Raw genomic sequence first — 23,379 nt, 5'->3', positions numbered from 1 at the left:
AAGATAGGGAACCTGGGGTCAGAGAAGCCAGCATAAGGAGATATGGAAGTAAACTTGTCTACCGCTTTGTCTAGCAGGACTGTTTTCCATTTTACTTACAACTAAGGTACGTACAAGTTTACACGTACTGTGCCGCTTATTTACATGTACATTATTTACTTCCTGCAAAGAAACAAGGAGGACGAACCTGATTACTAAGAAGTCTACCTGGCTATCTGAAGGGCCACCTGTGCTTGAAGTTCGTGCAAAGAGTTCTAAATGGTTCAAATGGCTCTGAGCACTATGAGACTTAACATCTGAGGTCATCAGTCCCCTATAACTTAGAACTACTTAAACCTAACTAACCTAAGGACATCACACACATCTATACCCGAGGCAGGATTCGAACCTTCGACTGTAGCGGTCACACGGTTCCAGACTCTAGCACCAAGAACCCCTCGGCCACGCCGGCCAACCAAAGAGTTCTATCTGAGTTGTTGGAGGACGTATACTTGGCTGTTCGTGAGAGGATGTGGATACAGCATGGCGGTTCACCACCTCACTTCAGTGCGGATGTCCATAAGCATCTCAATGCTGTACTTCCTGGTCGCAGGATTGAAAGGAGAGGTCCTATTCCCTGGCCTGCGGGGTCACCTGATCTGGATCCCCCTTGGTTATTTCCTATGGGGATATCTAAAGTCACTTGAGTGTGAGCCACCAGTGGATACGGAGATGGAATTAGTTGCCAGAATTGTAGCTGCCTGTGATGTGATTCGAAACGCACCAGGAATATTTGGCAAGCTGCGTCAGAATATTGATCGCCGATGTCATGCTTGCATTGAGGTTTATGGCCGTCAGTTTCAGCACATTCTATAAGATACAGTACAAATGGTACGTTCATTGTGTCAGTGATGGTATTTGCAGTTATCTTTAACTAATGTAAATAAAAAAGTACACAGTAACGTGATTTTAAGCCTATTACCTTCTTACGTTGGCTTCTCCGATTCCAGGTTCCCTACCTCAGACTGTTCACTGGAGCATCCTCTATATCCTGTTAAATTTTTGCTCACTCTTGCGGAAACACCCTGTATATTCATAAACTATCTGACAAAAAGGTTGAGCAGAAATCTGCAGCTGTTGGCCGACGACGCTGTAGTCTGCGAGAAAGTATCGTCCTTCAGTGGCTCAAATGGTTCAAATGGCTCTGAGCACTATGGGACTTAACATCTGTGGTCATCAGTCCCCTAGAACTTAGAACTACTTAAACCTAACTAACCTAAGGACATCACGCATATCCATGCCCGAGGCAGGATTCGAACCTGCGACCGTAGCAGTCGCGCGGTTCCGGACTGAGCGCCTAGAACCGCTAGACCACCGTGGCCGGCGTCCTTCAGTGACTATAGGAAGATACAGGGTAGCTTAGGCAGAATTTCTCACTAACTTAATGAATGACAGGAATTCGTAGATGTAGAAAAATTTAAATTCATTCCGACGAAAGGATAAAACAGCCCTGTAATGTTCAAATACATTATTAGTGGTGCACTGCTTGACAGAATCAATTCGTTTAAATATTTCGGCGTAGTGTTGCACAGCGATATGAAACGGAACGAGTTTGTAAGGTGAGTAGTAGGGAAGGCGAATGGTCGGTTTCAGTTTATTGGGAGAATTCTAGGAAAGTGTAGCTCATCTATATAGACGGGTTGCGTACAGGACATTAGTGAGAACCAGTCTTGAATACTGTTCGAGTGTTTAGGATCCTAAAAAAGATAAGCGTGTCGAGCTTCTACTGATGTTCTGGTCAAGAGCCGCAAAAGATCGGTCCACATGATCCGTGCGGCACTTTTAGCAGTACCACAACTCAGTACATAACGACATGATTGGCTCTTCAATCTGACCACAAAGCATAAACGGTACGTGTCACACATGGTCATATCAGTTCCTTATATAGTTACGACATCAAAATTGGAATTATTTCGCTCAAAAATACTGGGAATTAAAAACATGCTACAACGCAAATGTAAAGAAGAGTTGCTTTTTTCTCTCTTTTCCAGAAGAGTACAACTACTTTTTTTTGTTTCAGAAGTCCACCTCCTTAGCTGAGTGGTCAGCACAGCTGACTGACATGTGGACACTGGTTCGAATCCCGGTACTGGCAGAGAGATTTCCTTGATGGGAGGAAATGAAGGCGGTGTAAAGTGTCAACTGAGGAGCTATTTGACCGAGCAGTAGCGTCTCGAGGTTACGAAAACTGACAACGGCCGAGATAGCTGTGCGCTGACCCCGTGCCCCTCCATTCCGTATCCAGTGAAGCATTGGCAGAGGGTGACACGGTAGTCGGTCGGTGCCGATGGGCCCGCTAGTACTGAGAGTTTCTTCCAGAAAGAGTTAATTGGTTTCTGAAACGTTTTTAATGATGTTAGAGAAGAGTTTTATTGTTTTTCCATGAAAGATTTAATGGCTTCCCAAATTGACTTTTCTTACCACAAGAGTATGTTTATTGGCTTTGCGAGAAGAGGTTTTCCGTTTCCAGAATGAGATTTTCACTCTGCAGCGGAGTGTGTGCTGATATGAAACTTCCTGGCAGATTAAAACTGTGTGCCAGACCGAGACTCGAACTCAGGACCTTTGCCTTTTGCGAGTAAGTGCTCTACCAACTGGGCTGCCCAAGCAGGACTCACGACCCGTACTCACAGCTTCAGTTCTGCTAGTACCTCGTCTCCTAACTTCCAAACTTCACAGAAGTTCTTATGTGAAACTTGCAGAACTAGCACTCCTGGAAGAAAGGATATTGCGGAGACATGGCTTAGCCACAGCCTGGAGGATGTTTCCCAAATGAGATTTTCACTCTTCAGCGGAGTGTTCGCTGATATGAAACTTCCTGACAGATTATACCTGTGTGTCGGACCGAGTCTCGAACTCGGGACCTTTGCCTTTCGTGGGCAAGTGGTCTACCAACTGAGCTACCCAAGCACGACTCACAACCCGTCCTCACAGCTTCAATTCTGCCAGTACCACGTCTCCTACCATCCAAACTTCACGGAAGCTCTTCTGCGAACCTTGCAGAACTAGCACTACTGGAAGAAAGGGTATTGCGGAGACGTGGCTTAGCCACAGTCTGGGGGATGTTTCCAGAATGAGGTTTTCACTCTGCAGTGGAATGTTCGCTGATATGAAACTTCTGACAGATTAAAACTGTTTGCCAGGCCGAGGTACTGGCAGAATTAAACCTGTGAGGACGGGCGATGAGGCGTGGCTTGGGTAGCTCAGTTGGTGCCGGCACGGTAACTCAGCGTATTTGGTCAGAGTGTTAGAAGCTCTCTGCAATAAAAATCTGAGTTAATGGATCAACGACGAACTGAAACGGGTGTCTTGCGACGTTCGCCCCAAGCAGATACAACGAACGAAAACGAACAAAATTATATTTTTTTAAAAAGTTGGTAGAGCATTTGCCCGCGAAACGCAAAGCTCCCGAGTTCGAGTCTTGGTCTGGCACACAGTTTTAATCTGTCAGGAAGTTTCATGAGTTCGAGTCTCGGTTTGGCACACAGTTTTAATCTGTCAGGAAGTTTCATATCAGCGCACACTCCGCTGCAGAGTCAAAATCTCACTCTGGAAACATCCCCCAGGCTGTGGCTAAGCCATATCTCCACAATATCCTTTCTTCCAAGAGTGCTAGTTCTGCAACGTTCGCAGAAGACCTTCTGTGAAGTTTGGAAGGTAGGAGACGAGGTACTGGCAGAATTGAAGCTGTGAGGACGGTTCGTGAGTTGTGCTTGGGTAGCTCAGTTAGTAGAGTACTTTCCGCGAAAGGCAAAGGTCCCGAGTTCGAGTCTCGGTCCGGCAGACAGCTATAATCTGTCAGAAAGTTTCATATCAGCTTTCCAGACCGACACAAACTTCCATGTCATGCACCTAGGCTAGTGGGGATAAGGCCCCACAGTTTTCAGTTTTTCTAAAACTGTAGTCAGTGAGGGGTAGATTTTCACGCTATTTCAAATTGTAGGTGTAGGATGGGCTGTTATCTATAAACCACCCAAATTGCATGTCTGTCGCATTGCTAATAACCAAGAAATTTACAATTTAGCTCAAGCAATAATTGTTGGGTTTTGCCCCAGAAATTGGTAGGTGTTGAGATAGAGGTGGATAAAAATGGATGACTGTGCAAAAAAGACACTAGAAATAACCTTTTGTAACATTATTGCATTATAGTCAAGATACCGACATGGTAAGCCAAGCGGGAAATACGAGTTCGAGTACCGGCCCTGCATAGATTTTCTTATGTCGTTTTGGTTAGTATTTCTATAGGCCTATCTATTAAAGTTATGTTAAATTTCATCTAGAAATTTCAATATTGTAACTATAGCTTCTCATTAAACATCAATACTTATTTCTTAATTGTTGAAAAAATGGTTCAAATGGCTCTGAGCACTATGGGACTTAACAGCTGAGGTCGTCAGTCCCCTAGAACTTAGAACTACTTAAACCTAACTAACCTAAGGACATCACACACATCCATGCCCGAGGCAGGATTCGAACCTGCGACCGTAGCGACCGCGCTGTTCCAGACTGTAGCGTCTAGAACTGCTTGGCCACTTCGGCCGGGCCGTAATTGTTGAAGGAAGACTGGATGCTCTCCAGTAATGGGCGAGAATAGCATTCATGACCAGTGCGCCAAATGGCACATTCCAACAGGATAGTGTAAGACGGCACACTGCAGTTCACTCCACAGACTTGTTGAGGAACGTACGGACTCCTGAACGGCCTACCCAGTCCCCTGATTCGTCAGCCATGGAGGTTGTATGGCATGAGTTGAGAAGACCTATAATTTCATACTGGCTTCCATTCACCAGTCTTCACAAACTGACACAGCAGGTGTTTCAAGCATGACTAGAAAATCCTCTAGTCGACGGTGGTGGCTATTTGCTTCCAAATACCTCATAGTGAGGTCGATGGTGATCTTCAGTTCAAAATGGAATGACAGTTTAATCATTTAATACACGTTACATGATGAATATCTCCACAAAATTTGATAAACATCAAACTGGTGCCACATGGTGTAACACATATTATCAGTTTCAGTCTCTCTCTCCCGAAATGACGACGACGGGAGAAAGCAGAAAAACAGGATATCGTGCTTGTGTTTGTGTGTGTTTATGGATTAGGGGCGTTGAAAGACGAGGTTATCAATGACACGCTCACCGAACTGAGGGTCACGACACGCCTCCTTGGCTAGCTACATTCGACATTTCGTTCCCTTTTGTACACACCTGCTCTGGAACCAAGCAGCAAAACGTTTCCTTCTACAGCCTTTGGAATTTGGGTAGGTGTCCTGGATGCGCTGGACTACCTTATCTGCCAGGTATAAATGTTGTAGAGACTGAAGAGCACTTATGGAGTCGGAGCAGACGAGCAATTTCTAAAGAGGACATGGCACATCTAAAGAGGACGTGGCACATCTCATATGGTCCAGCGCACTCAGGATCGCGTATAATTCGGCATCGAAGACAGTGAAATCTGGTGGAAACCGAATCTTGAGGACACGATCAGGGAAAAACAATAGAGCAACCAACGGAGTCCCCCTGTTTAGACCCATCCGTGAACATGGCAAAGTAGTTGTGCTGCTCATTTCAAATGTTGGAAAATATCGTATTTAAAGCATAAACAGGAATTTATCCTCCCATGTACTGCACTAAATCTAAAATTACGCTGTGCCTTGCAGTAACCAGGGTGGCAGTCGGTTAAAACTCTGGATCTGGGTCTGTACTTGCCTCACACCAAGCGACTGCAGCTCACACTCTACGCGGATTTCAAACGCCTGGTTCGTCGTGAACGATTGGAGAAAAGTATGAAATGTATTCTAAATTGCGAACATGGATAATGATCAGCTGTAGGAGAGGGTACCCAAACAAAACCACAATTATTTTACAAAACTATGTATTTTCAAATTGTTTGCAAAACAACCTTATACCCTTCAATAGTACTTTCCATTACAACCAATACATTTGTCCCACCAGTGCTTCCACCCTTCGAAACATTTTTGTAGTCCTCTTTGGAAATGGCTGACAGATCCTCCGTCGTTTTTTCTTGACTTCTTTAATGTTGCCTAACCGGTGTCCTTTCATGATCCTTTTCATGCTTGGAAATACAGAAAAGTCGCACGGAGCCAGTTCAGGCAAGTAAGGTGCGTGGGTCAGCGGAACCATATCATTTTTAGCCAAAAACTGTCTAACGGAGAAGGCTGTGTGTGCAGATGTCTTGTCGTGGTGGGAAAACCAGTCTCCTCTCTGCCACGAATCGGATCTTTTTTGACGAACACTGTTGTGCAATCTTCTTAAAACTTCCAAATGACAGATTTGATTGACGGTCTGACCTGGGCCAACAAACTCTGAATGAACTACGCCCTTGGCATCAAAAAGGTAATCAGCATTGTTTTGATGTTTGACCTGACTTGACTTGACAACATTTTTTTTTTTTTTTTTTTTTTTTTTTTGGATGGGCCGACGATGACATCTTCCATTGGCTTGATTGTTGCTATGTTTCTGGGTTGTAACCATAGCACCAAGACTCATCACCACTTTGACAGAAAATCTGGATTAGTTTCTAGCTGTTGTTTCAAAGCACGACATGTTTCAACTCGCCGTTCCTCTTGATTGTGAGCCAGAACCAAAGGAACAAGCTTGGCAGCAACGCTTTTCGTTCTCAAATTTTCCGTTAAAATTCGCTGAACCGAACTCCAAGGTAACCCACAAATCTCCGACGGTTGATCAGTTGTTTGATGATGGTCTGTGAGCACAAGCTCTCGAATGTTTTCAATATTTCCGTCATTTCGGACAGTTTATGGACGCCCAGAGCGAGTTTTGTCATCAATCGACCTGTCGGCATTTTTAAATCGAGGAAACCAGTGGTACACTTGAGTTTTTCCCATAGCGCCATCATGGTAAGCTGTTTTCAACATTGAAACAGTTTCAATGATATTTTTACGGAATAGAAAACAAAATTTTACAGCCGCACGTTGTACACTTAAGCTTTCCGTCATAAAAAAAGAAACAAGAAGACAACAACGCTAGCAAAAACAGTCACTGCAGATAAAGAGAACAAACCAGGTCGGGAATACAGGAGGCACTGAACTGGCACTCAGTTGCAGTATACACGCCTAGTGGTAGAAATACGTACTACACAGGCTCCACCCACAGAAATGTTATTGCGTTTTGATTTTTTTGTTTTTTTTTGGGGGGGGGGGACTCCGGCGTATGATAGAATGACGACAATGACTGGGATATTACATAACGGCTGTGGTCACCATAGTGCCTGTTCCTGTGCATGTCGCAAGGAACATCACATCGCACTTCTTAACAACATAGTCACTGTAATACCGTATTCTCCGACTGGAGAAAAGGCGTTCCATAGCTGAACGAGCAACATTATGGTACGTTGGTGAAGTCGGTGCAGCGAAGTCTTGTATACTCGACGCACTATGAGGAGTTGCTGCTGAATGGTAAGTGGCGGTTCCCCAGTCTCAGCACAGATATTAACTATGGGGCTGATCCTGTTAGCATCCGTCACCAACTTGGTGAACAGCATCAATGATCAGCAGGTAAAAAGGTCTTGCTGATATGTATACCGTGCACCCACAATTCAGCCGTGATCTCACGAAAGCTCTATGAAACTGGAACAGACGCGCCCTGTCTGCTCCTCAGACCTGTGGCTAAGGAACTTTAAGATGTTCAGTGCCTCTTGTGCCCTTGTTTTCACGTCCTTCAGGTGTGGTAAACACGACAGTTTGGAACAGAAAATGAGGCCAAGGAACGTCACAGAGTATTTCAAAGACAGAATAGTGTCCTTCAAATGTAATTGACAAGCAAACTGAAAATACGAGGAGAACGATTAAAATCGACACACACACTTCTCTGCAGAAAATGTTCGCTGAGCTGGAAAATGTCATGGGATTCCTCCTAATATTGTGTTGGCGTTGTTCAGCAAGTCTACGTGGCATGTACTCAACAAGTTGTTGGAAGTCCGCTGCAAAAATATTGACCCATGCTCCCTCCATAGCCGTCCATAATCGCAAAGCACTGCCTGTGCAAGATTTTGTGCACCATCTGACCTCTCAATTATGTCCCATGAATATTCGATGGGATTGATGTCCGGTGATCTGAGTGGCCAAATCATTTGCTCGAATTGTCCTGAATGTTCTTCAAACTAATCGCGAACGAATTATCCATCTTTTTTATTTGCAGCTCCTTGTATTGGCCGTGTTTGCAGTTAAAACTTTTGGATGTGAAGTCCGCCAGTTATGCAAAACACCGTTTTTCTCAGTACTCAAACATGTTTCGGCACCACTGTTCCATCATCAGTGGGTTTTCGTTTTATTTTTTCTGCAATGTGAACATTTTTGTTAAATGATTATAATATTATGTGCATTTTTAGTTCAAATAACAGATCGTTTCTTTTTGTAAATACCTCTACATTTGGTGTGCATGAATTTTCTGGATCACTTTTGTGTTAATTACTACAGGTAGCTTGTCATGATGTTGATGAGAAAATTCATGCACACCAAATGTAAAGGTATTTACAAAAAGAAACGATCTGTTGTTTGAACTAAAAATGCACATAATTTTATAATCATTCAAAAATTTGTTCACATTGCAGAATAAATAAAAACGAAAAATCACTGATGATGGCACAGTGGTGCCGAAACATGTTTGGGTACTGAGAAAAACGGTGTTTTTCATAACTGGCGGACCTCACATCCAAGAATAATTGCGAACGATTATGACCCAGTGACATGGCACAATATCATCCATAAAAAATTTCTAGATGTTTTGGGAACGTGAAGTCTATGAATGGCACCAAATGGTCTCCAACTAGTCGAACATAATTATTTCCAGTCAATGAACGGTTCAGTTGGGTCATAGGGCCCAGATCAGTCCATTTAAACACAGCCCACACCATTATGACGCCACCACCAGCTTGCACACTGCCTTGTTAACAACTTGGGTCCATGGCTTCGTGGGGTCTGCACCACTCTCAAACCCTACCATCAGCTCTTAGCAGCTGAAATCAGGACTCATCTGACCAAGAAACGGTTTTGCAGTTTTCTAGCGTCCAACCGATATGATCACGAGCCCAAGAGAGGCGCTGCAGGCGATGTCGTGCTGTCATCGAAGGCAATCGCGTCGTTCGTCTGCTGCCACAGCCCATCAACGCCAATTTTCTGCTCACTGTCCAAACGGATACGTTCGTGGTACGCTACACACTGATTTCTGCAATTATTTCACGCAGTACTGCTTGCATGTTAGTACCGACAACTCTACGCAAACGCCGCTGCTCTCGATTGTCAAGTGAAGTTCGCCGGCCACACTACGTTGTCCGAGGTGAGAGGTAATGCCCGAACTTGATATTCTCGGCACATCGTTGATAAAGTGGATCTCGGAACGCTGAATTTCCTAACGATCTGCGAAATGAAATGTCCTAGGCTTCTAGGTCCAACTACCATTCCGCATTCAAACTTACCTGAGTGCAAATGACAGCTCCGTCAAGCACTACCCTTTTATACCTTCTATACGCAATAGTACCGCCATCTGTGTGTGTGTGTGTGTGCATATCACTATCCCATTACTTTGTCACCTTAACGTAAAAATCATCTTTGCGTCCCACTCCCCGGGCTACCTCAATGTCACTTTTGTTCATAATTTTTGTTTTTCATAATACTTCAATGTAATTTGCAACTGACAAACGGCTGCAGCAGTGTTGGAAAAGAAACGGAAAACTGCAAAATCGTTCAGAAATTAGGAGCATTGTGCAAAATTCCTTATTGTGAATGTGATGGAGATCGTACGAAGGCACACTAAAAATAGTTCTTCAGAGACACTTTTCCTTCAGTGAAACAGGTAAGGGGAATAAGATATAGGTAACAGACGTACTGTCCTCCACACACCGCCAGATACACTATGTGATCAAAAGTATCCGGACACCTGGCTGAAAATGACTTATAAGTTTGTGGCACCCTCTATCGCTAATGCTGGAATTCAGTATGTTGTTGACCCACACTTAGCCTTCGTGACAGCTTCCACTCTCGCAGGCATACGTTCAGATAGGTGCTGGAAGGTTTCTTGGAGAATAGCAGCCCATTCTTCACGGAGTGCTGCACTGCGGAAAGGTATCAATGTCGGTCGGTGAGGCCTGGCACGAAGTCAGCGTTCCAAAACATCTCAAAGGTTTTCTGTAGGATTCAGGTTAGGACTCTGTGCAGGCCAGTCCGTTACAGGGATGTTATAATCGTGTAACCACTCCACTACAGGCTGTGCGTTATGAAAAGGTGCTCGATCGTGTTGATAGATGGAATCGCCATCCCCAAATTGCTCTTCAACAGTGGAAGGCAAGAAGGTGCCTAAAATCTCCATGTAGGCCTGTCCCGTGATAGTGCCACGCCAAACAGCATGTGGTGCGAACCCCCTCCATGAAAAACACGACCACACCATAACACCACCACCTCCGAATTTTACTGTTGGCACTACACACGCTGGTAGATGACGTTCACCGGGCAATCGCCATACTCACTCCCTGCCATCGTATCGCCACATTGTGTACCGTGATTCGCCACTCCACACAACCTTTTTCCACTGTTCAACAGTCCAATGTTTACGCTCCTTTCACCAAGCGAGGCGTCGTTTGGCATTTACCGGCGTGATGTGTGGCTTATTAGTAGCCGTTCGACCATGAAATTCAAGTTTTCTCACCTCCCGCATAACTGTCATAACTACTTGCAGGGGATTCTGATGCAGTTTGGAATTCCTGTGTGATCGTTTGGACAGATGTCTGCCTATCACACATTACGACCCTCTTCAACTGTCGGCGATCTCCGTCAGTCGACAGACGAGGTCGTCCTGTACGCTTTTGTGCTGTACGTGTCCCTTCACGTTTTCACTTCACTATCACATTGGAAACAGTGCACCTAGGGATGTTTAGGAGTGTGGAAATCTCGTGTACAGACGTATGACACAAGTGACACCCAGTCACCTGACCACTTTCGAAGTACGTGATTTCGCGGAGCGCACCATTCTGTTCTCTCACGATGTCAAATGGCTACGGAGGTCGCAGATACGGAGTACCTGGCAGTAGGCCGCAGCACAATGCACCTAATATGAAAAACGTGTGTTTTTGGGGTGTCCGGATGATTTTGATCACGTAGTGTAGCTCGCAGAGCGTAAATATAGACGTAGATGTGGATGACGTAGGTGGTCACCTTGACGACAGCGTAGGAGCCGGATCCGATGACCTCCTCCGGGATGAAGCCGTGTCGTTCCAGGACTGTGCTGCGGTCCCTCCAAAGGTCCTCCGCGGGCGCGCGGATGTCTGCCACGGACACCGACCGCGCCTCCTCCTCGTCCAGCAGGTACTCGCTGGACGCCCGCCGTGGCAGGTCGCGATGGTGCGTGTGCTCGCGGCTTCGTTCGTGTTCGCGCACCCCTGATTAGACCACACACCACCATCTTACCGCTACTGCTTCACTGTCTGCCTCTTGTGTAGTAGCAGCTGCTGATAGAGCGAATAATGGACACTAAATTTTAACCATTTCTTTCAGTTGCCATTTTTATATTTGTCCTTGAAGTTTAACACTGGAACCAGCCTTGCAGATGGCAGTGTTGCATTATGAAAGGAACTGAAAAGAAACTGCCACTAGAATGCGCTACTCAGCTCATGACGCGACGATGTGTGTTGCCTCTGTAGCATTGTCACTCTTTTGATGGTGACTGTTGGTAGCAGTTTGTATTTCCGGTAGTTAATACACTCTTTAAAAAACAGCAGTCATGTCACGAAGGAATTTTCCGAATGGGACGGGTAACAGCAGATTCAATGTACATATACAGATCAACAACTTATTGAAATGTCAGAAAAACTCTGTGGTTTATTTAAGAGAAAGACCTTCAAAGATTGAGCCAGTCGTTAACGCATTGTCACACCTCTGGCCCTTACGCAAGTAGTTTTTGGGCTTTGCGTTGATTAATAGACTTATTGGATGTCCTCAGGAAAATCGTATCGAATTCTGCCCCTTTTCATCAAAATCCCGAGCTGGTTGCAGGGTCCTGTCCATAATGCTCCAAACGCTGTCAATTGGGGAGAGATACGGCAACCATGCAGGGCAAGGTAGGGTTTGGTAAGCACGATGACAAGCAATAGAAACTCACGCCGTGTGCGGGCGGGCATTATCTTGCTGAAATGTAAGCTCAGGATGGCTTCCCATGGATGGCAACAAAATGGAGCATACAGTATCGACGACGTACCTATGTAGCATAAGATTCTCGCGGCTGACAACAAAAGGAGATCTGTTACGAAAGGGCACTCCGGACCATTATCGAGTCATATGGTGCTCAGTAGTCACATTGTTATCCCACCATTGTCCGGGGCGTCTCCAGACACGTCTTCGCAGGTCTTCAGGAGTAAAGAAAACGGTACTCATCTCTAAAGATAATTCTATTAAAGTCAGTGATCTTCCAAGCCGAAGATGTGTCTGGAGATTGTAATAAAACTGGTTATAGTGAGATAAAATGCACTAGACGATCTTCAGTAATATGAAGTCACTGATTCCCAAGTTAAAGACTCAAAACCCAGAAACCCACTACAAAACAGCTATACTAAAATGTATAAACGTCAACATATAAAAGCACTTTCTGTAATTACTATGATTATTATTGACTTCTTAAAAAGATAGGCAATGATAAACAATTACTTTAGCTTTGTTTTTGTAATCTCCTTTCCAAAGACAATTTTGCATAGATTGATATGTATTATTATTTTCTTTGCTACAGGTTGTTATAGGTAAATCTTCCTTCTCGTTCAGTGTATTATGGAGTACGAGTAATGTACGTCTTTAGTTAGCATGGAGGTTGAATTTAAGTGTATTGTAAAATGAAATAACTAAAAGTATATCTGTTCGACGACTGAAACTCAACCAGTGTTCATACCGTTTATGAAAATGAAACCGAGCACCTCTTAGACAAGTATATGAAGGTGTATTTCAGAATCTAGCATGGATTGGATTACAGTCCTATAATTTTCGACAACAACGAAGTACTGTAACAAACGAGTACTATGAAAAATGTTTATTTAAATTCTACCACTGCTACCTTTCTCTGCAGTGCGTCACTATCTCAGCAAGCCAAGTGCTGTGAAATTGTGGCCAGCCACCCAAATTTAAACTTACTTGAGAATTACTGAAAATTGCTGAATCGACTTTGGGTTATAAGACGGAGGTTATGGTTAGAATATGGGGGCTCGTCCGGGATCTTCTGAAAGTAAAATGTAAAATGTTGGATTATTTTTCTTGCTGCAGATTAAAAAGTATATATGCTGTGAAAATTTTAAGTACGTAATTTATATGACCAGTCAGACAAGTTTGAACCACAGCTACAAAATAGTAACAATAAGTGCAAAAGGAGTTCGTAATCAAGAAGAAGAAAAGGATTAAAAATAAAATTTGTGGTGAACAATTAACACTGTCGACGTCCAACAACCAATTAAAGTACTTAAAAGAAATATTTTCTTTATTTTTTTCCTTTCTTTCAATGGTGAAGTGTTTCATTGCATAATCGTTGACAATGACAGTAATTGAACAGGAATATAGACGTGGGGGATAATATAGACGTGGGAGACTTAAGTAGTGTTATGAAACAAGAACAAGAAAGCTTTATTGATGAATTAGTAGAACAGGAAAAAGACACTGGTAAACTATTAAAACAATAAGATCAACTTAAAGATAATAAAGTTCAGTTTTAAAATGTTAATGAGGAACTTGAAATCGTAATGGTCTGTTCAAAAAATTTAAACACGAAAGTAAGGACCAGTTCATAGAATTCGATCATTCAATAGGAGCGTTATTTGATTGTATCGGTAAGAATACAGCTCAACTAAACGATATCAATGGAAAAATTAGTGGATTAGATGGTTGAGTATAGAATGTTGTGTCCAAGACGAAAGAAACTGAACTTAAATTTAAAACTGAAGTCAAAAATATCAAAGATGAAAACACTGAAGATAGCTAAAAAGTCAAATTTCAACTTTGGAAACTAATGTCGTTGCTAAACTGGTACTTTTTGAAAGTAATTTTGTCAAACAGGACAGCATACAATCAATTTCCAGAGAATGTAATATTAAGTAACAACAAAACCAGCACCCCAGAAAGTAGTGTTCCAGTTCTGTGCACAAAAGTTGAAGTATTGCCCAATGATGTAGTTAACAGGAATCTTGTTAACAATGTTGGTACCATGTTTTGCAACATTCCAGTGAAAAACATTTAGGTGAATATGATTCACATTCTGTAGATTTTCTGCAGCATTGCAGAGATAATTTTGTGTTTAATATGACTGACATCATGAAAATTAAGTTTGTTAAGAAAGTTCTAGAAGTTGAAGCATTAAGTTGATCTAATCGGTATACTAATGATGACTCAGACTATGCAAATTTCGAGGAAGGATTTGTAGATAGATTTTGGTCAGAGACTAAACAAGCTAAAACAAAAAGTAAATTTCTCAATGGACCAAATTGCAGGGAAGAGCATATCAGCATGAAACAGTTTTGCAAAAATCAACTTAAAAGATAGCTGATTTGAGCAAGCCTTTAGATGAACTCACCCAAATAGATGCCTCAAAAAGAAAGTTACCAGCTGAGGTATAGTGGGACCTGGTCTATGAGCCAAACAACACGAAAGGCTAATTTTGGAAATATGTAGATGAGTTACGAGAGGTCTTCGGAAAGTAAGGTCCGATTGGGCGCGAAATGGAAACAACAGTTAAAATCTGATGATGCGTTGCTCATACGTTTTGGCCAGTGCCTCTAATGTATATGTCGACCGCGTCACGTCGCTCTTCTCAGCACGTAAAGATATATAGGAAACAGTGTCTCCCGCCAAATACAAGGGTCTGGTGAGAGGTTTCGCATGATATTATGCAGCCCACATAACATAACACAACATAACTGCCAAGCATTTCCTTCTTCATGATAATGCTCGGCGGCACTCTGCAGGGGCATTGAAGAAGCTCCTGCAGCGTTTTCTATGTGAATGTTTGATCTCCCACAATATAGCCTTTAATTGGCTCGCACTGAGTATCATCTCTCCTCACATGAACTGCCGGCTAGGAAGACAACATTTTGGCACAGACAACGAGCTATAGACCAGTACAGAGAATTGGTGGAAAGCAATGGCGGCTGCCTTCTGTGACATGGGTATTTGTAAGTTGGTATGACGCAACGACAGACGTCTAAGCCTGAGCGGTGACTATGTAGAGAAATAACTGGAAGGTTGTAATGAGACACCCTCCTCTAACATAACCTTTTTTTATAGAAATAACCGATACCACGTTTACCATCGATTCTTGTATAGGTGAACATTATATCAGCTATTTAACTGAATGAACTTCATACGATTTTGTATACGATGTGTTATGTTTCGGGCTAAAATTTGTAAAAAAATAATTTAATAGTACTCTGTATGTACAGCTAAAATTACTCTTCTTTTATAAATATTTGAAATTACCAAATTTATGGTATACTTAAAATTCCTATTATTAATTGCACAATATAAAGCTAATTATTAAATTTATTTCTGGATTCACTTATAAAATTATGTTATATTTTAGAGAAGATTCTTCTTTTGCCAAGAAAGTTTGTAAACTCTTTGGCTTTGTAAATTCTTTAGCATATTGTGAGTACCGCAGAACTGGAGCCAACAACAAGAGGAAATGAAGATAACTAAGAAGTTTGCCTTTTGTATATCTTACGCCTCACGAAGCTTTCAAAACTTGTGCAGAGACAGAATTTTAATAGTGATGTGCGTGGGGGGGGGGGGTAAGATTACAAGGTAAGGAGACCGATCGGAACTTATTTTCCGAAGAGCCCTCATAGATAGAGTCTTGGGGAATAAAAAAAAAAAAAAAAAAACAGGGAAATACAAACATAACAGGCACAAAAATTTTCAAGTAGGTAGTAAGAAAATTGGCACAGTAATAATCACAAGAGAAGGGAACATAGTAACCAGAATGGTAACAATTACTATCAGAAGGAACACAATAGAGTAAATGGTAATAATTTTCATTCTGGAGAGCAACATGTAGTAGATGGAACAGAAACTGGAATAGAGATGATAACTACTACACTATGAAGCAGGATGGGGTATTAATTCAGGAAACAAAAACTAGCTAGTGTCCCATTGTCAGTCCACATGTTAGATGCTTATGAAGTAAGTAACAAACGGACCAGAAATTACACTAATACGGACACACAAGAAAAACACTCTAGTGAAGCGATCAGTAGCTATCTTAAATCTTAAAGATGTGTACTGTCCTGTTAACACTGTATCTCTTGAGAAAGAAGTATGATCACCAAGTAAAGCAAAATATGCAAATAACGAAAGTCAGCACACAGAAATTGGAAAAGAGAATACAGAAGAAATTAATTTATCGGAATTCTGTAACAGAATACAGACTTGTCATTTGTCAGACGCTGAAGTAAGTGGTTTTTGCGATGGTTTTGAAATTCAGGAACTATTGAAAGAAGCAGGTACGAAAAAAGTGAATATGTATTAACTGGCTGCAACTTAAGTGAAACAGGATAGTTAAACAGTAATGAAATACGAAATGGTGATGTTGGTAATATGAGTAGTGATATTGATGATGTTTGTGGTAATACTGATGTCAATTAATATAATCAATTGTAAATAAGTGATACTGAGTATAGTAATGAAGAAGAAAAGTATTTTGGTTGTTTAAACAAGAAGCCGGCCGCGGTGGTCTAGCGGTTCTGGCGCTGCAGTCCGGAACCGCGGGACTGCTACGGTCGCAGGTTCGAATCCTGCCTCGGGCATGGGTGTGTGTGATGTCCTTAGGTTAATTAGGTTTAAGTAGTTCTAAGTTCTAGGGGACTTATGACCTAAGATGTTGAGTCCCATAGTGCTCAGAGCTATTTGAACCATTTTTTTTTTTAACAAGAATTGGAGGCATTAGGTATTAGTGAAGAAATGTGTAGTACTGACAATGCTGCTGTGTAGGTACCCAAGGACACTGTTAAAAGATTAAGAGATGTTAATGACCGTATCACAGCAAATGAACTCTTTATTTAAATACTAGCAAGGAGACATGTATAGATGATCATATTAATTCATTTACCAGCTATGGCAGTGACAGTAGGCTGCTTAATAATTTGAATGAAAATAGATCTTTTTATATAACTTGTGTTTAAATAGTGATGCTATTGAGAAATATGAAAGCCTTAGAAAGGTGATTAAAAACCTGTATTCGACTTTATTACTTAAAAGTAATTACCATAGAGCTGATCTATGTGAAACAAGTAACTGTGCATGGATTGATGAAATTCTCAATGACAGTGACAATGACGTCTGTGATAGTTTAATGCAAAGTATGCCAAGACAATGAAAAATGGTAACAATTGTGATTTTGGGGGTTTAGTTCTGAAGAGCCTGATATTACTATATGTACTACACATAATTCAAATATTTTTGGGGGGGGGGGGATGATATAATGAACTTCTTTCTGATATACGACTACTACAAACTTCTGAAAAACACCCAAAGGTACAGAAAAATCGAATCACTTTCTAAAAACAAAGTGCTCCATTTGTAAATGACCTTATTAGATTCAAAGGAAACACCGCATTGGGCCAGTCAATGCGTTATCTACGCCGTATCAGTTTTTCAATATTTTTTAAATTGACGAATTAATGGTAAAAATTATAGATAAACTAATCTTTACAGTGCACAGAAGAAACCAAACAAAACCTATAACTGTAATGCTCATGATACTTACATATTTACAGGCCTAACTGTTATTAGTAATCTGGCTCCTCCTACTGCTGTTTGTGAACACTGGAATGATGTTACTGGTGCTGAGCTGGTAAAACAGACAGTGTCTCAGAGGTACTTTGAGATTTTGACGACAATTTTTCATTTCAAGGACAATACAAAGGGTCCAGCCCTCGAGAGTCGAGATCGTGTCAAATTCTACAAAATTAGTCCTATAAATGATCACATGAATAAAAAATATCTTTCGGTTGCAAAAAGTGAGTGTCACTTGGTTAACAAATTTGTGCAACGTAACCAATGCGAACACATGAAAATTTATGTTAAAGATAAACCACATAAATGGGGATACAAACTTGTCGTTCTGTGTGCAGAAATGTAGTTTGTACACAAACGAAAATTGACAGTGGGGAAGGAAATAATCTAAAATTCAGATCAGATAATGAACCAGATACTGATCATGCGGAAACGTTGTGATTAGCCTCGTAAGGGAAATTCCAAGGGACCAGAACTAGAAAAACTATTTGAACAGTTATTACACATCTATACATCTATGTAATTTTCGATATTAACATTAATTCAGTCTTAACTATTGTTCATCTGGTGTATAAAACTCTGTTTTAAGCGATGAAAAGGTTTATTAATAATGTAAATTTCACACACTTTTCCATAAATGCAGAGTGACGTTTATGAGCACATGTAGTAAGTTCCACATAATTTTGCATAAATGCAAAGTGTAAATAATTTTTTTTCCAAATTAAGAATGTATTATTGTTTCACTGTTTTTCCAGACATCCTTGAACAATTACAAATACAAAAAAGATCATTTGGTGTTCCAAAGAAAAGTACGGAATAAAAGGTTAACACCACGAAATTGATAGGAGTAACTCCAATTACAGCATGGACGATATGCGTGGAAGCACACTTCTAAAAGAAAAGCAAGTACATGAACAGAAATTTAAAATCAAGTTTATGTCTTTACTAGCTGAGTATCCGGAATTGTCCAGGTATGTATTTATTACAGTTCTCTTAGTCTATCAACTACTCTTAGTCCATCTCCTCGTCTCTCTCCCTCTTTTTCACCTACCTCGCTGTCCATCTCCTTCTCCTCCCTCTCCCTGTCCACCTCCTCCATCCCCCATTCCCCATTCTCTATCCATGTCTGCCTCTTCCCCTCTCTGTCCATCTGCTACTCCTCCTCCTCTCGCTAGCTATCTGTTGCTCCCCACTCTCTCCGCCCATCTGCTCCTCCCCCTCTGTCGATCTGCTCCTTCCCTTCTGTCCATCTGCCCCCCCCCCCCCCCCTTCCTCGAAGTCCATTTCCTCCTGTGCCCTCTATCTCCTCATCTAGCATTCCATCACTCCTCCCTCCTTTTCCTGTCCATCTCCTTCTCACCCTTCTCTGTCCATCTGTTCTTGCTACTCTCTATTCATTTCCTCCTGCCCATCTCTGTCCATCTCCTCCTTACCCATTGTCCGCAAAATGTATTGCGAGTAGAGTTAGTAGCGAAGAAATAATAACTTTGAACGTCATGCATGATTTGGCAGAGTTCCACGCACCTCGGTGTTTAAGATGTAGTATCTTCTGAGTTATGTTTCGTATAATGATACAATTTTGCATGTACGTTCATTGATATATGTGAATACTGTCTACAAAATATATCGCGGATATAGTTAATAGTAAAGAAGGGATAAATTAAAATGTCGGCCTGATGCGGCAGTTTTGTTGCATGAACAGCTAAAATGTAGTAAGCGACAAACTTTTTCGCTCTCGTCGTATCGTGGGGGGTCGTCAGAGAGAAAAAGTTTTGGGAATTTTGAAATTATGTCTAATTTTGTTGCAAGTAACTAAGTGGTCTCAGTTTCAAGTAACGTATCAACTAAGTCTGGGAATTCGCGCGTTGTGGGAAACACTTCTTTCTCACTCACTCCCTTCTAATAGGTAAGTGGTTCTTGTCCCCACAGCGACTGTTTCCTGACATTAAGTAATATGAGCAACAAATTTGGCTGAAATTGGTCCAGTGGTTTAGGAGATGATGTGGAACACACGCACATACTTACTTACATGCGCATGTACATTTAAAGGGTACAGTACCGCCCGACATTGAAAATAGGTACAATATTCTTCGTTATTCTTGTCAGAACAACATACTTTTTGTAATAATAACTCAATTTCACTTAATACACCGAAGCCAGATACCAGTGTAGGAAAGAAGGACAATTTATTTATTTAATTGATCACATGTGCACTCGCACAAAATAAATCCCTACGCCAATTTGGTGAGATCTGTGAAATGAATGAATGTATGGTCGTCTGCTAACCGCAGATAGTGAATGTGCAATATATGATCATCTTTGAGACGGTCCTTTGGTCACCTTTGGTGAACCAAAGAAATGAAATTTACCTGAGCTTTGAGCACCTGAAATGTGGCTGGCCAATACAGTAGCACGGTGCTCCCCCACCTCGGCAGAGGTGCGAGATGACCTGAAGAACGGCCATGTTTCAGCACTCTGGCGCTGGATCTTTTGTTGGTAAGACCTGTCTTAGTTGTGTTCCATAAAGACAAAAGAGTGGAGAGAATGGTATGGATGTGAAATACTTAAGAGTAGCTTAGAATAATAATTTCTGTATTTCAGGAACTTTTGGGGGGAGAATTAAATGACAGGCAGGTAATATTAAGGGGATCGAAGTAATCTTCTGAAGTGACCAATGGTCACAATGGAACCACGTGTAGCAATAAGTTGAAATACTTGCGAGTGCTAGTACTAAGTTCAAATACTTCCGAGTGCTAAAGTTAAGCTGAATTACTGGCGTGTGAACTATAAGTTGGAAGTGTTTAAGAAATGGTGTGTGCAGGACTTGAAATTAGAGACGAGTACTTCCACGTGGTGAGTACTGTGTGATTCTCAATTTGTGTGTGAGACAAAGGATAAAGAGAAGTACTCGTCCACGGTATCAGTTGAGGACTCGCGTGTGTGATGAATATGTTCTTAATATTATTTTGCGTGTTATGTTTCCGTGTGACGCTTGATTCAAACGATAATACTCTGAGAGAGAAGTAAGGTGAGTCAGCCGTCTATCCAGCAACGCCACTTGGCTTGCATTGCGCAGGAAGACGTGCATATATCCTCCAGAGTTCGTAGTAGGGAAGAAAAGTTTCGAAGTGGGGCAGTGTCGTGTGAAACTGGAATGACTATTAATTGAAGTGGGAAAGCTGAAAGTGAAGTGATTCTAACATTGTGACTATTCTTTGTGATTGTATTCTATGTTGCCAGTGTGATGTATTTCACGTAATTTAATTATGTGTGGTTTGCATGGAAGAGTAGCAAGATAGCTTCAGAGGCAGTGCGTTATGCATGTTCCTTTTTGTACCGCTCGGTCTGGAGGAAATTTTCGTGATGATGGGTGTGAGAGTCGAAGTGTGAGATATAGCAAAAGGTCCACCATCCTATCAAGAAAATGCACTGTAGCGTTAGATCATTAGGAGACCATAAGATAGAGAATCACCAATGTAAAGCCATGCCCACTGGGCGGAGTTTCTCATATGTAATTGTTGTATAACATGTAATGGTGTGTTTAGGTTATCTTTGAATCAGAATGGAATTTGTCGGAATAAAAAAAGATAGTGAAAAGAAAAAGATTGGTGGCCTTGTTCGTCGCATATTGTGTAGTCATGACATCCATAATTTATAATGTATGCGCCATTCATATTCAGTGCGATGGCCACGTGTTGATCAAAGCCGTTGGGTAAGAAAGAAAATGTGGTATTGCCAGAGCATAGTGAACAATCATAGTTGTGTAAATTACTAAGTCAGACGTGCGTTATCCGTTTCCGTTGCGTAATATTCAAACTGGAGAATAATTTGTAGCTTAATTGCGAGTAACAGAGTTCATAATCAGTCATTGATGTTACTCGATAAATAAGAATAAATCCACTCGCTTGGCAGACCTCTCATATTGCAGGCCTGACTGCTTGATGCCACAGAATGAGCAAGGCATGTGGGTGCCTCAACCTATGTACATCCGTTTTTATAACTTGTATGGATTCCAGTTACACGTAAACTCATACACAACCGGTAATTTACACTACCACACTGCCTGACAAAAAAATGAAGCACCTGGAAGGGGAGGAGAAAATAAAATGTAACTTCATGGCTTGAGAGGGTATGTGACGTCATTTAACTTGGCAGGATGTGCCCATTTAAGTATGACATCGCACCCTCTCTGGCTTGGATGTATGCACTGATTCGGTTGAGAAAGATGTCATAAAGTCATTGTATCCTCTCCTGCAGAATGATGGTCCAAAACTGTTATAGCTAGTCTCCAGTATCCCAGAGAATGGCAATGGGGTGGAGTAGGAAGTCCGAGCTGGTCACACGCATGTTATGTCTGGGACTACATAGGGACCTTCCTGGCCACGTGAATACCTCAATATCGTGCATGGAGACACGAGACATGGGTGAACGGGCATTTCCATCTAAGAAAAATAGAACCATGGTACTGTCGCATGAAAGGTAACACACAAACACGTGACGTGTCATTCTGCCTTCAGAGTTTCCGTCAGTGACTACCAGCTGCGACCAGAAGTCCTACCCGATGGCTGCTTATATCATGACGTCATCAGTAACACTGCTGGGTCTCTCCAAAACATTCGATGAATGGGATCTCTCGCCAGGTCACCGCCATAGTGACCGCAAATTGTCACCCCGGATAATGGAGAACCGTGATTCATCGCTGAACGCAGTGCTAAGCCATTCATTAGCAGCCCATGCTTCCCCGTCACGGCACCACTCCAGACTCAGCCGTTTCTGTTGTGGTGTTGTCGGTAGCCTACGTATGGGGCGGCAATTTCTCTAGTCCAGCTGCTTCTTGCCTTCAACCAATTATGCAGGATGCCACAGCATGTTACAGAGATTCCACTTCTTATATGTCATTGCAATCGTACTCGGCGTATTCCAATGATGAAATCTGAGTTTCGCACCCTTCATCTTCAAGCGAAGATGACAGATACGAAACGTCTCGAGGCGTTGCGACAAGACGACATGACCACTCGACTGACCACTCGAGAAGATTTCATCACTCCATTTCTTGTTCTCGGACGCCACGAGCAAATGTGAAGGGGGTGGTACGATGTTTTTGATGCAAAATACGGCGATCCTCTCTTACACCCCCAGTGGTCAGTCATGGTCGATCGGTACATTGGCGACGGAAGTGCCTGCCCCCGCAGTCCAACATCGGCCCACTTTCACATCTAAATAGCTCATAAATCCGAATATTGCATGATTCGACCAGACGGACAATGGGAGACCCAAAATGAGGCCCCTTTCAGATTCTGCCGGTGCTGATAAAACTGTCTTACACGAGAGCGCGGCATCTCTATGTCCTGAACTATAGTCACTCAACTTTTAATGCTATCCATGCCCATTATATGCCCTGCCAGGTCTGTCAGCTGAACACGAACAATACTAGTGAACTCTGGTGATCGTTTTATATGACGTAGAAAATTGCAAGTCTGAAACTTCTTGGCAGATAAAACTGTGTGCCGGACTGAGACTCGAACTCGGGACCTTTGCCTTTCGCGGGCAAGTGC

The 23,379-nt window shown here is 42.1% G+C and overlaps 1 protein-coding gene across 1 annotated transcript in view; it reads right to left on the bottom strand.

The window, feature by feature from the left end:
* LOC124803414 (testis-specific serine/threonine-protein kinase 4-like) overlaps positions 1 to 22,777 on the bottom strand; it is a 123,144-nt gene extending 100,367 nt beyond the window's left edge. Inside the window, exons 1-2 of the mRNA XM_047264599.1 lie at positions 22,771 to 22,777; positions 11,225 to 11,448 (exon numbers count right to left, since the gene is read on the bottom strand). Of these exons, the coding sequence (XP_047120555.1) occupies positions 11,225 to 11,448; positions 22,771 to 22,777 (231 nt within the window). The remainder of the gene's footprint in view (positions 1 to 11,224; positions 11,449 to 22,770) is intronic.
* Positions 22,778 to 23,379: the final 602 nt, after the last annotated feature.

Source organism: Schistocerca piceifrons, chromosome 6 (assembly GCF_021461385.2).
Source record: "Schistocerca piceifrons isolate TAMUIC-IGC-003096 chromosome 6, iqSchPice1.1, whole genome shotgun sequence".
Taxonomy (NCBI): Eukaryota; Metazoa; Arthropoda; class Insecta; order Orthoptera; family Acrididae; genus Schistocerca; species Schistocerca piceifrons.
Note: the sequence above shows the minus strand (reverse complement) of the source record. Positions and strands in the feature narration are given on the sequence as shown.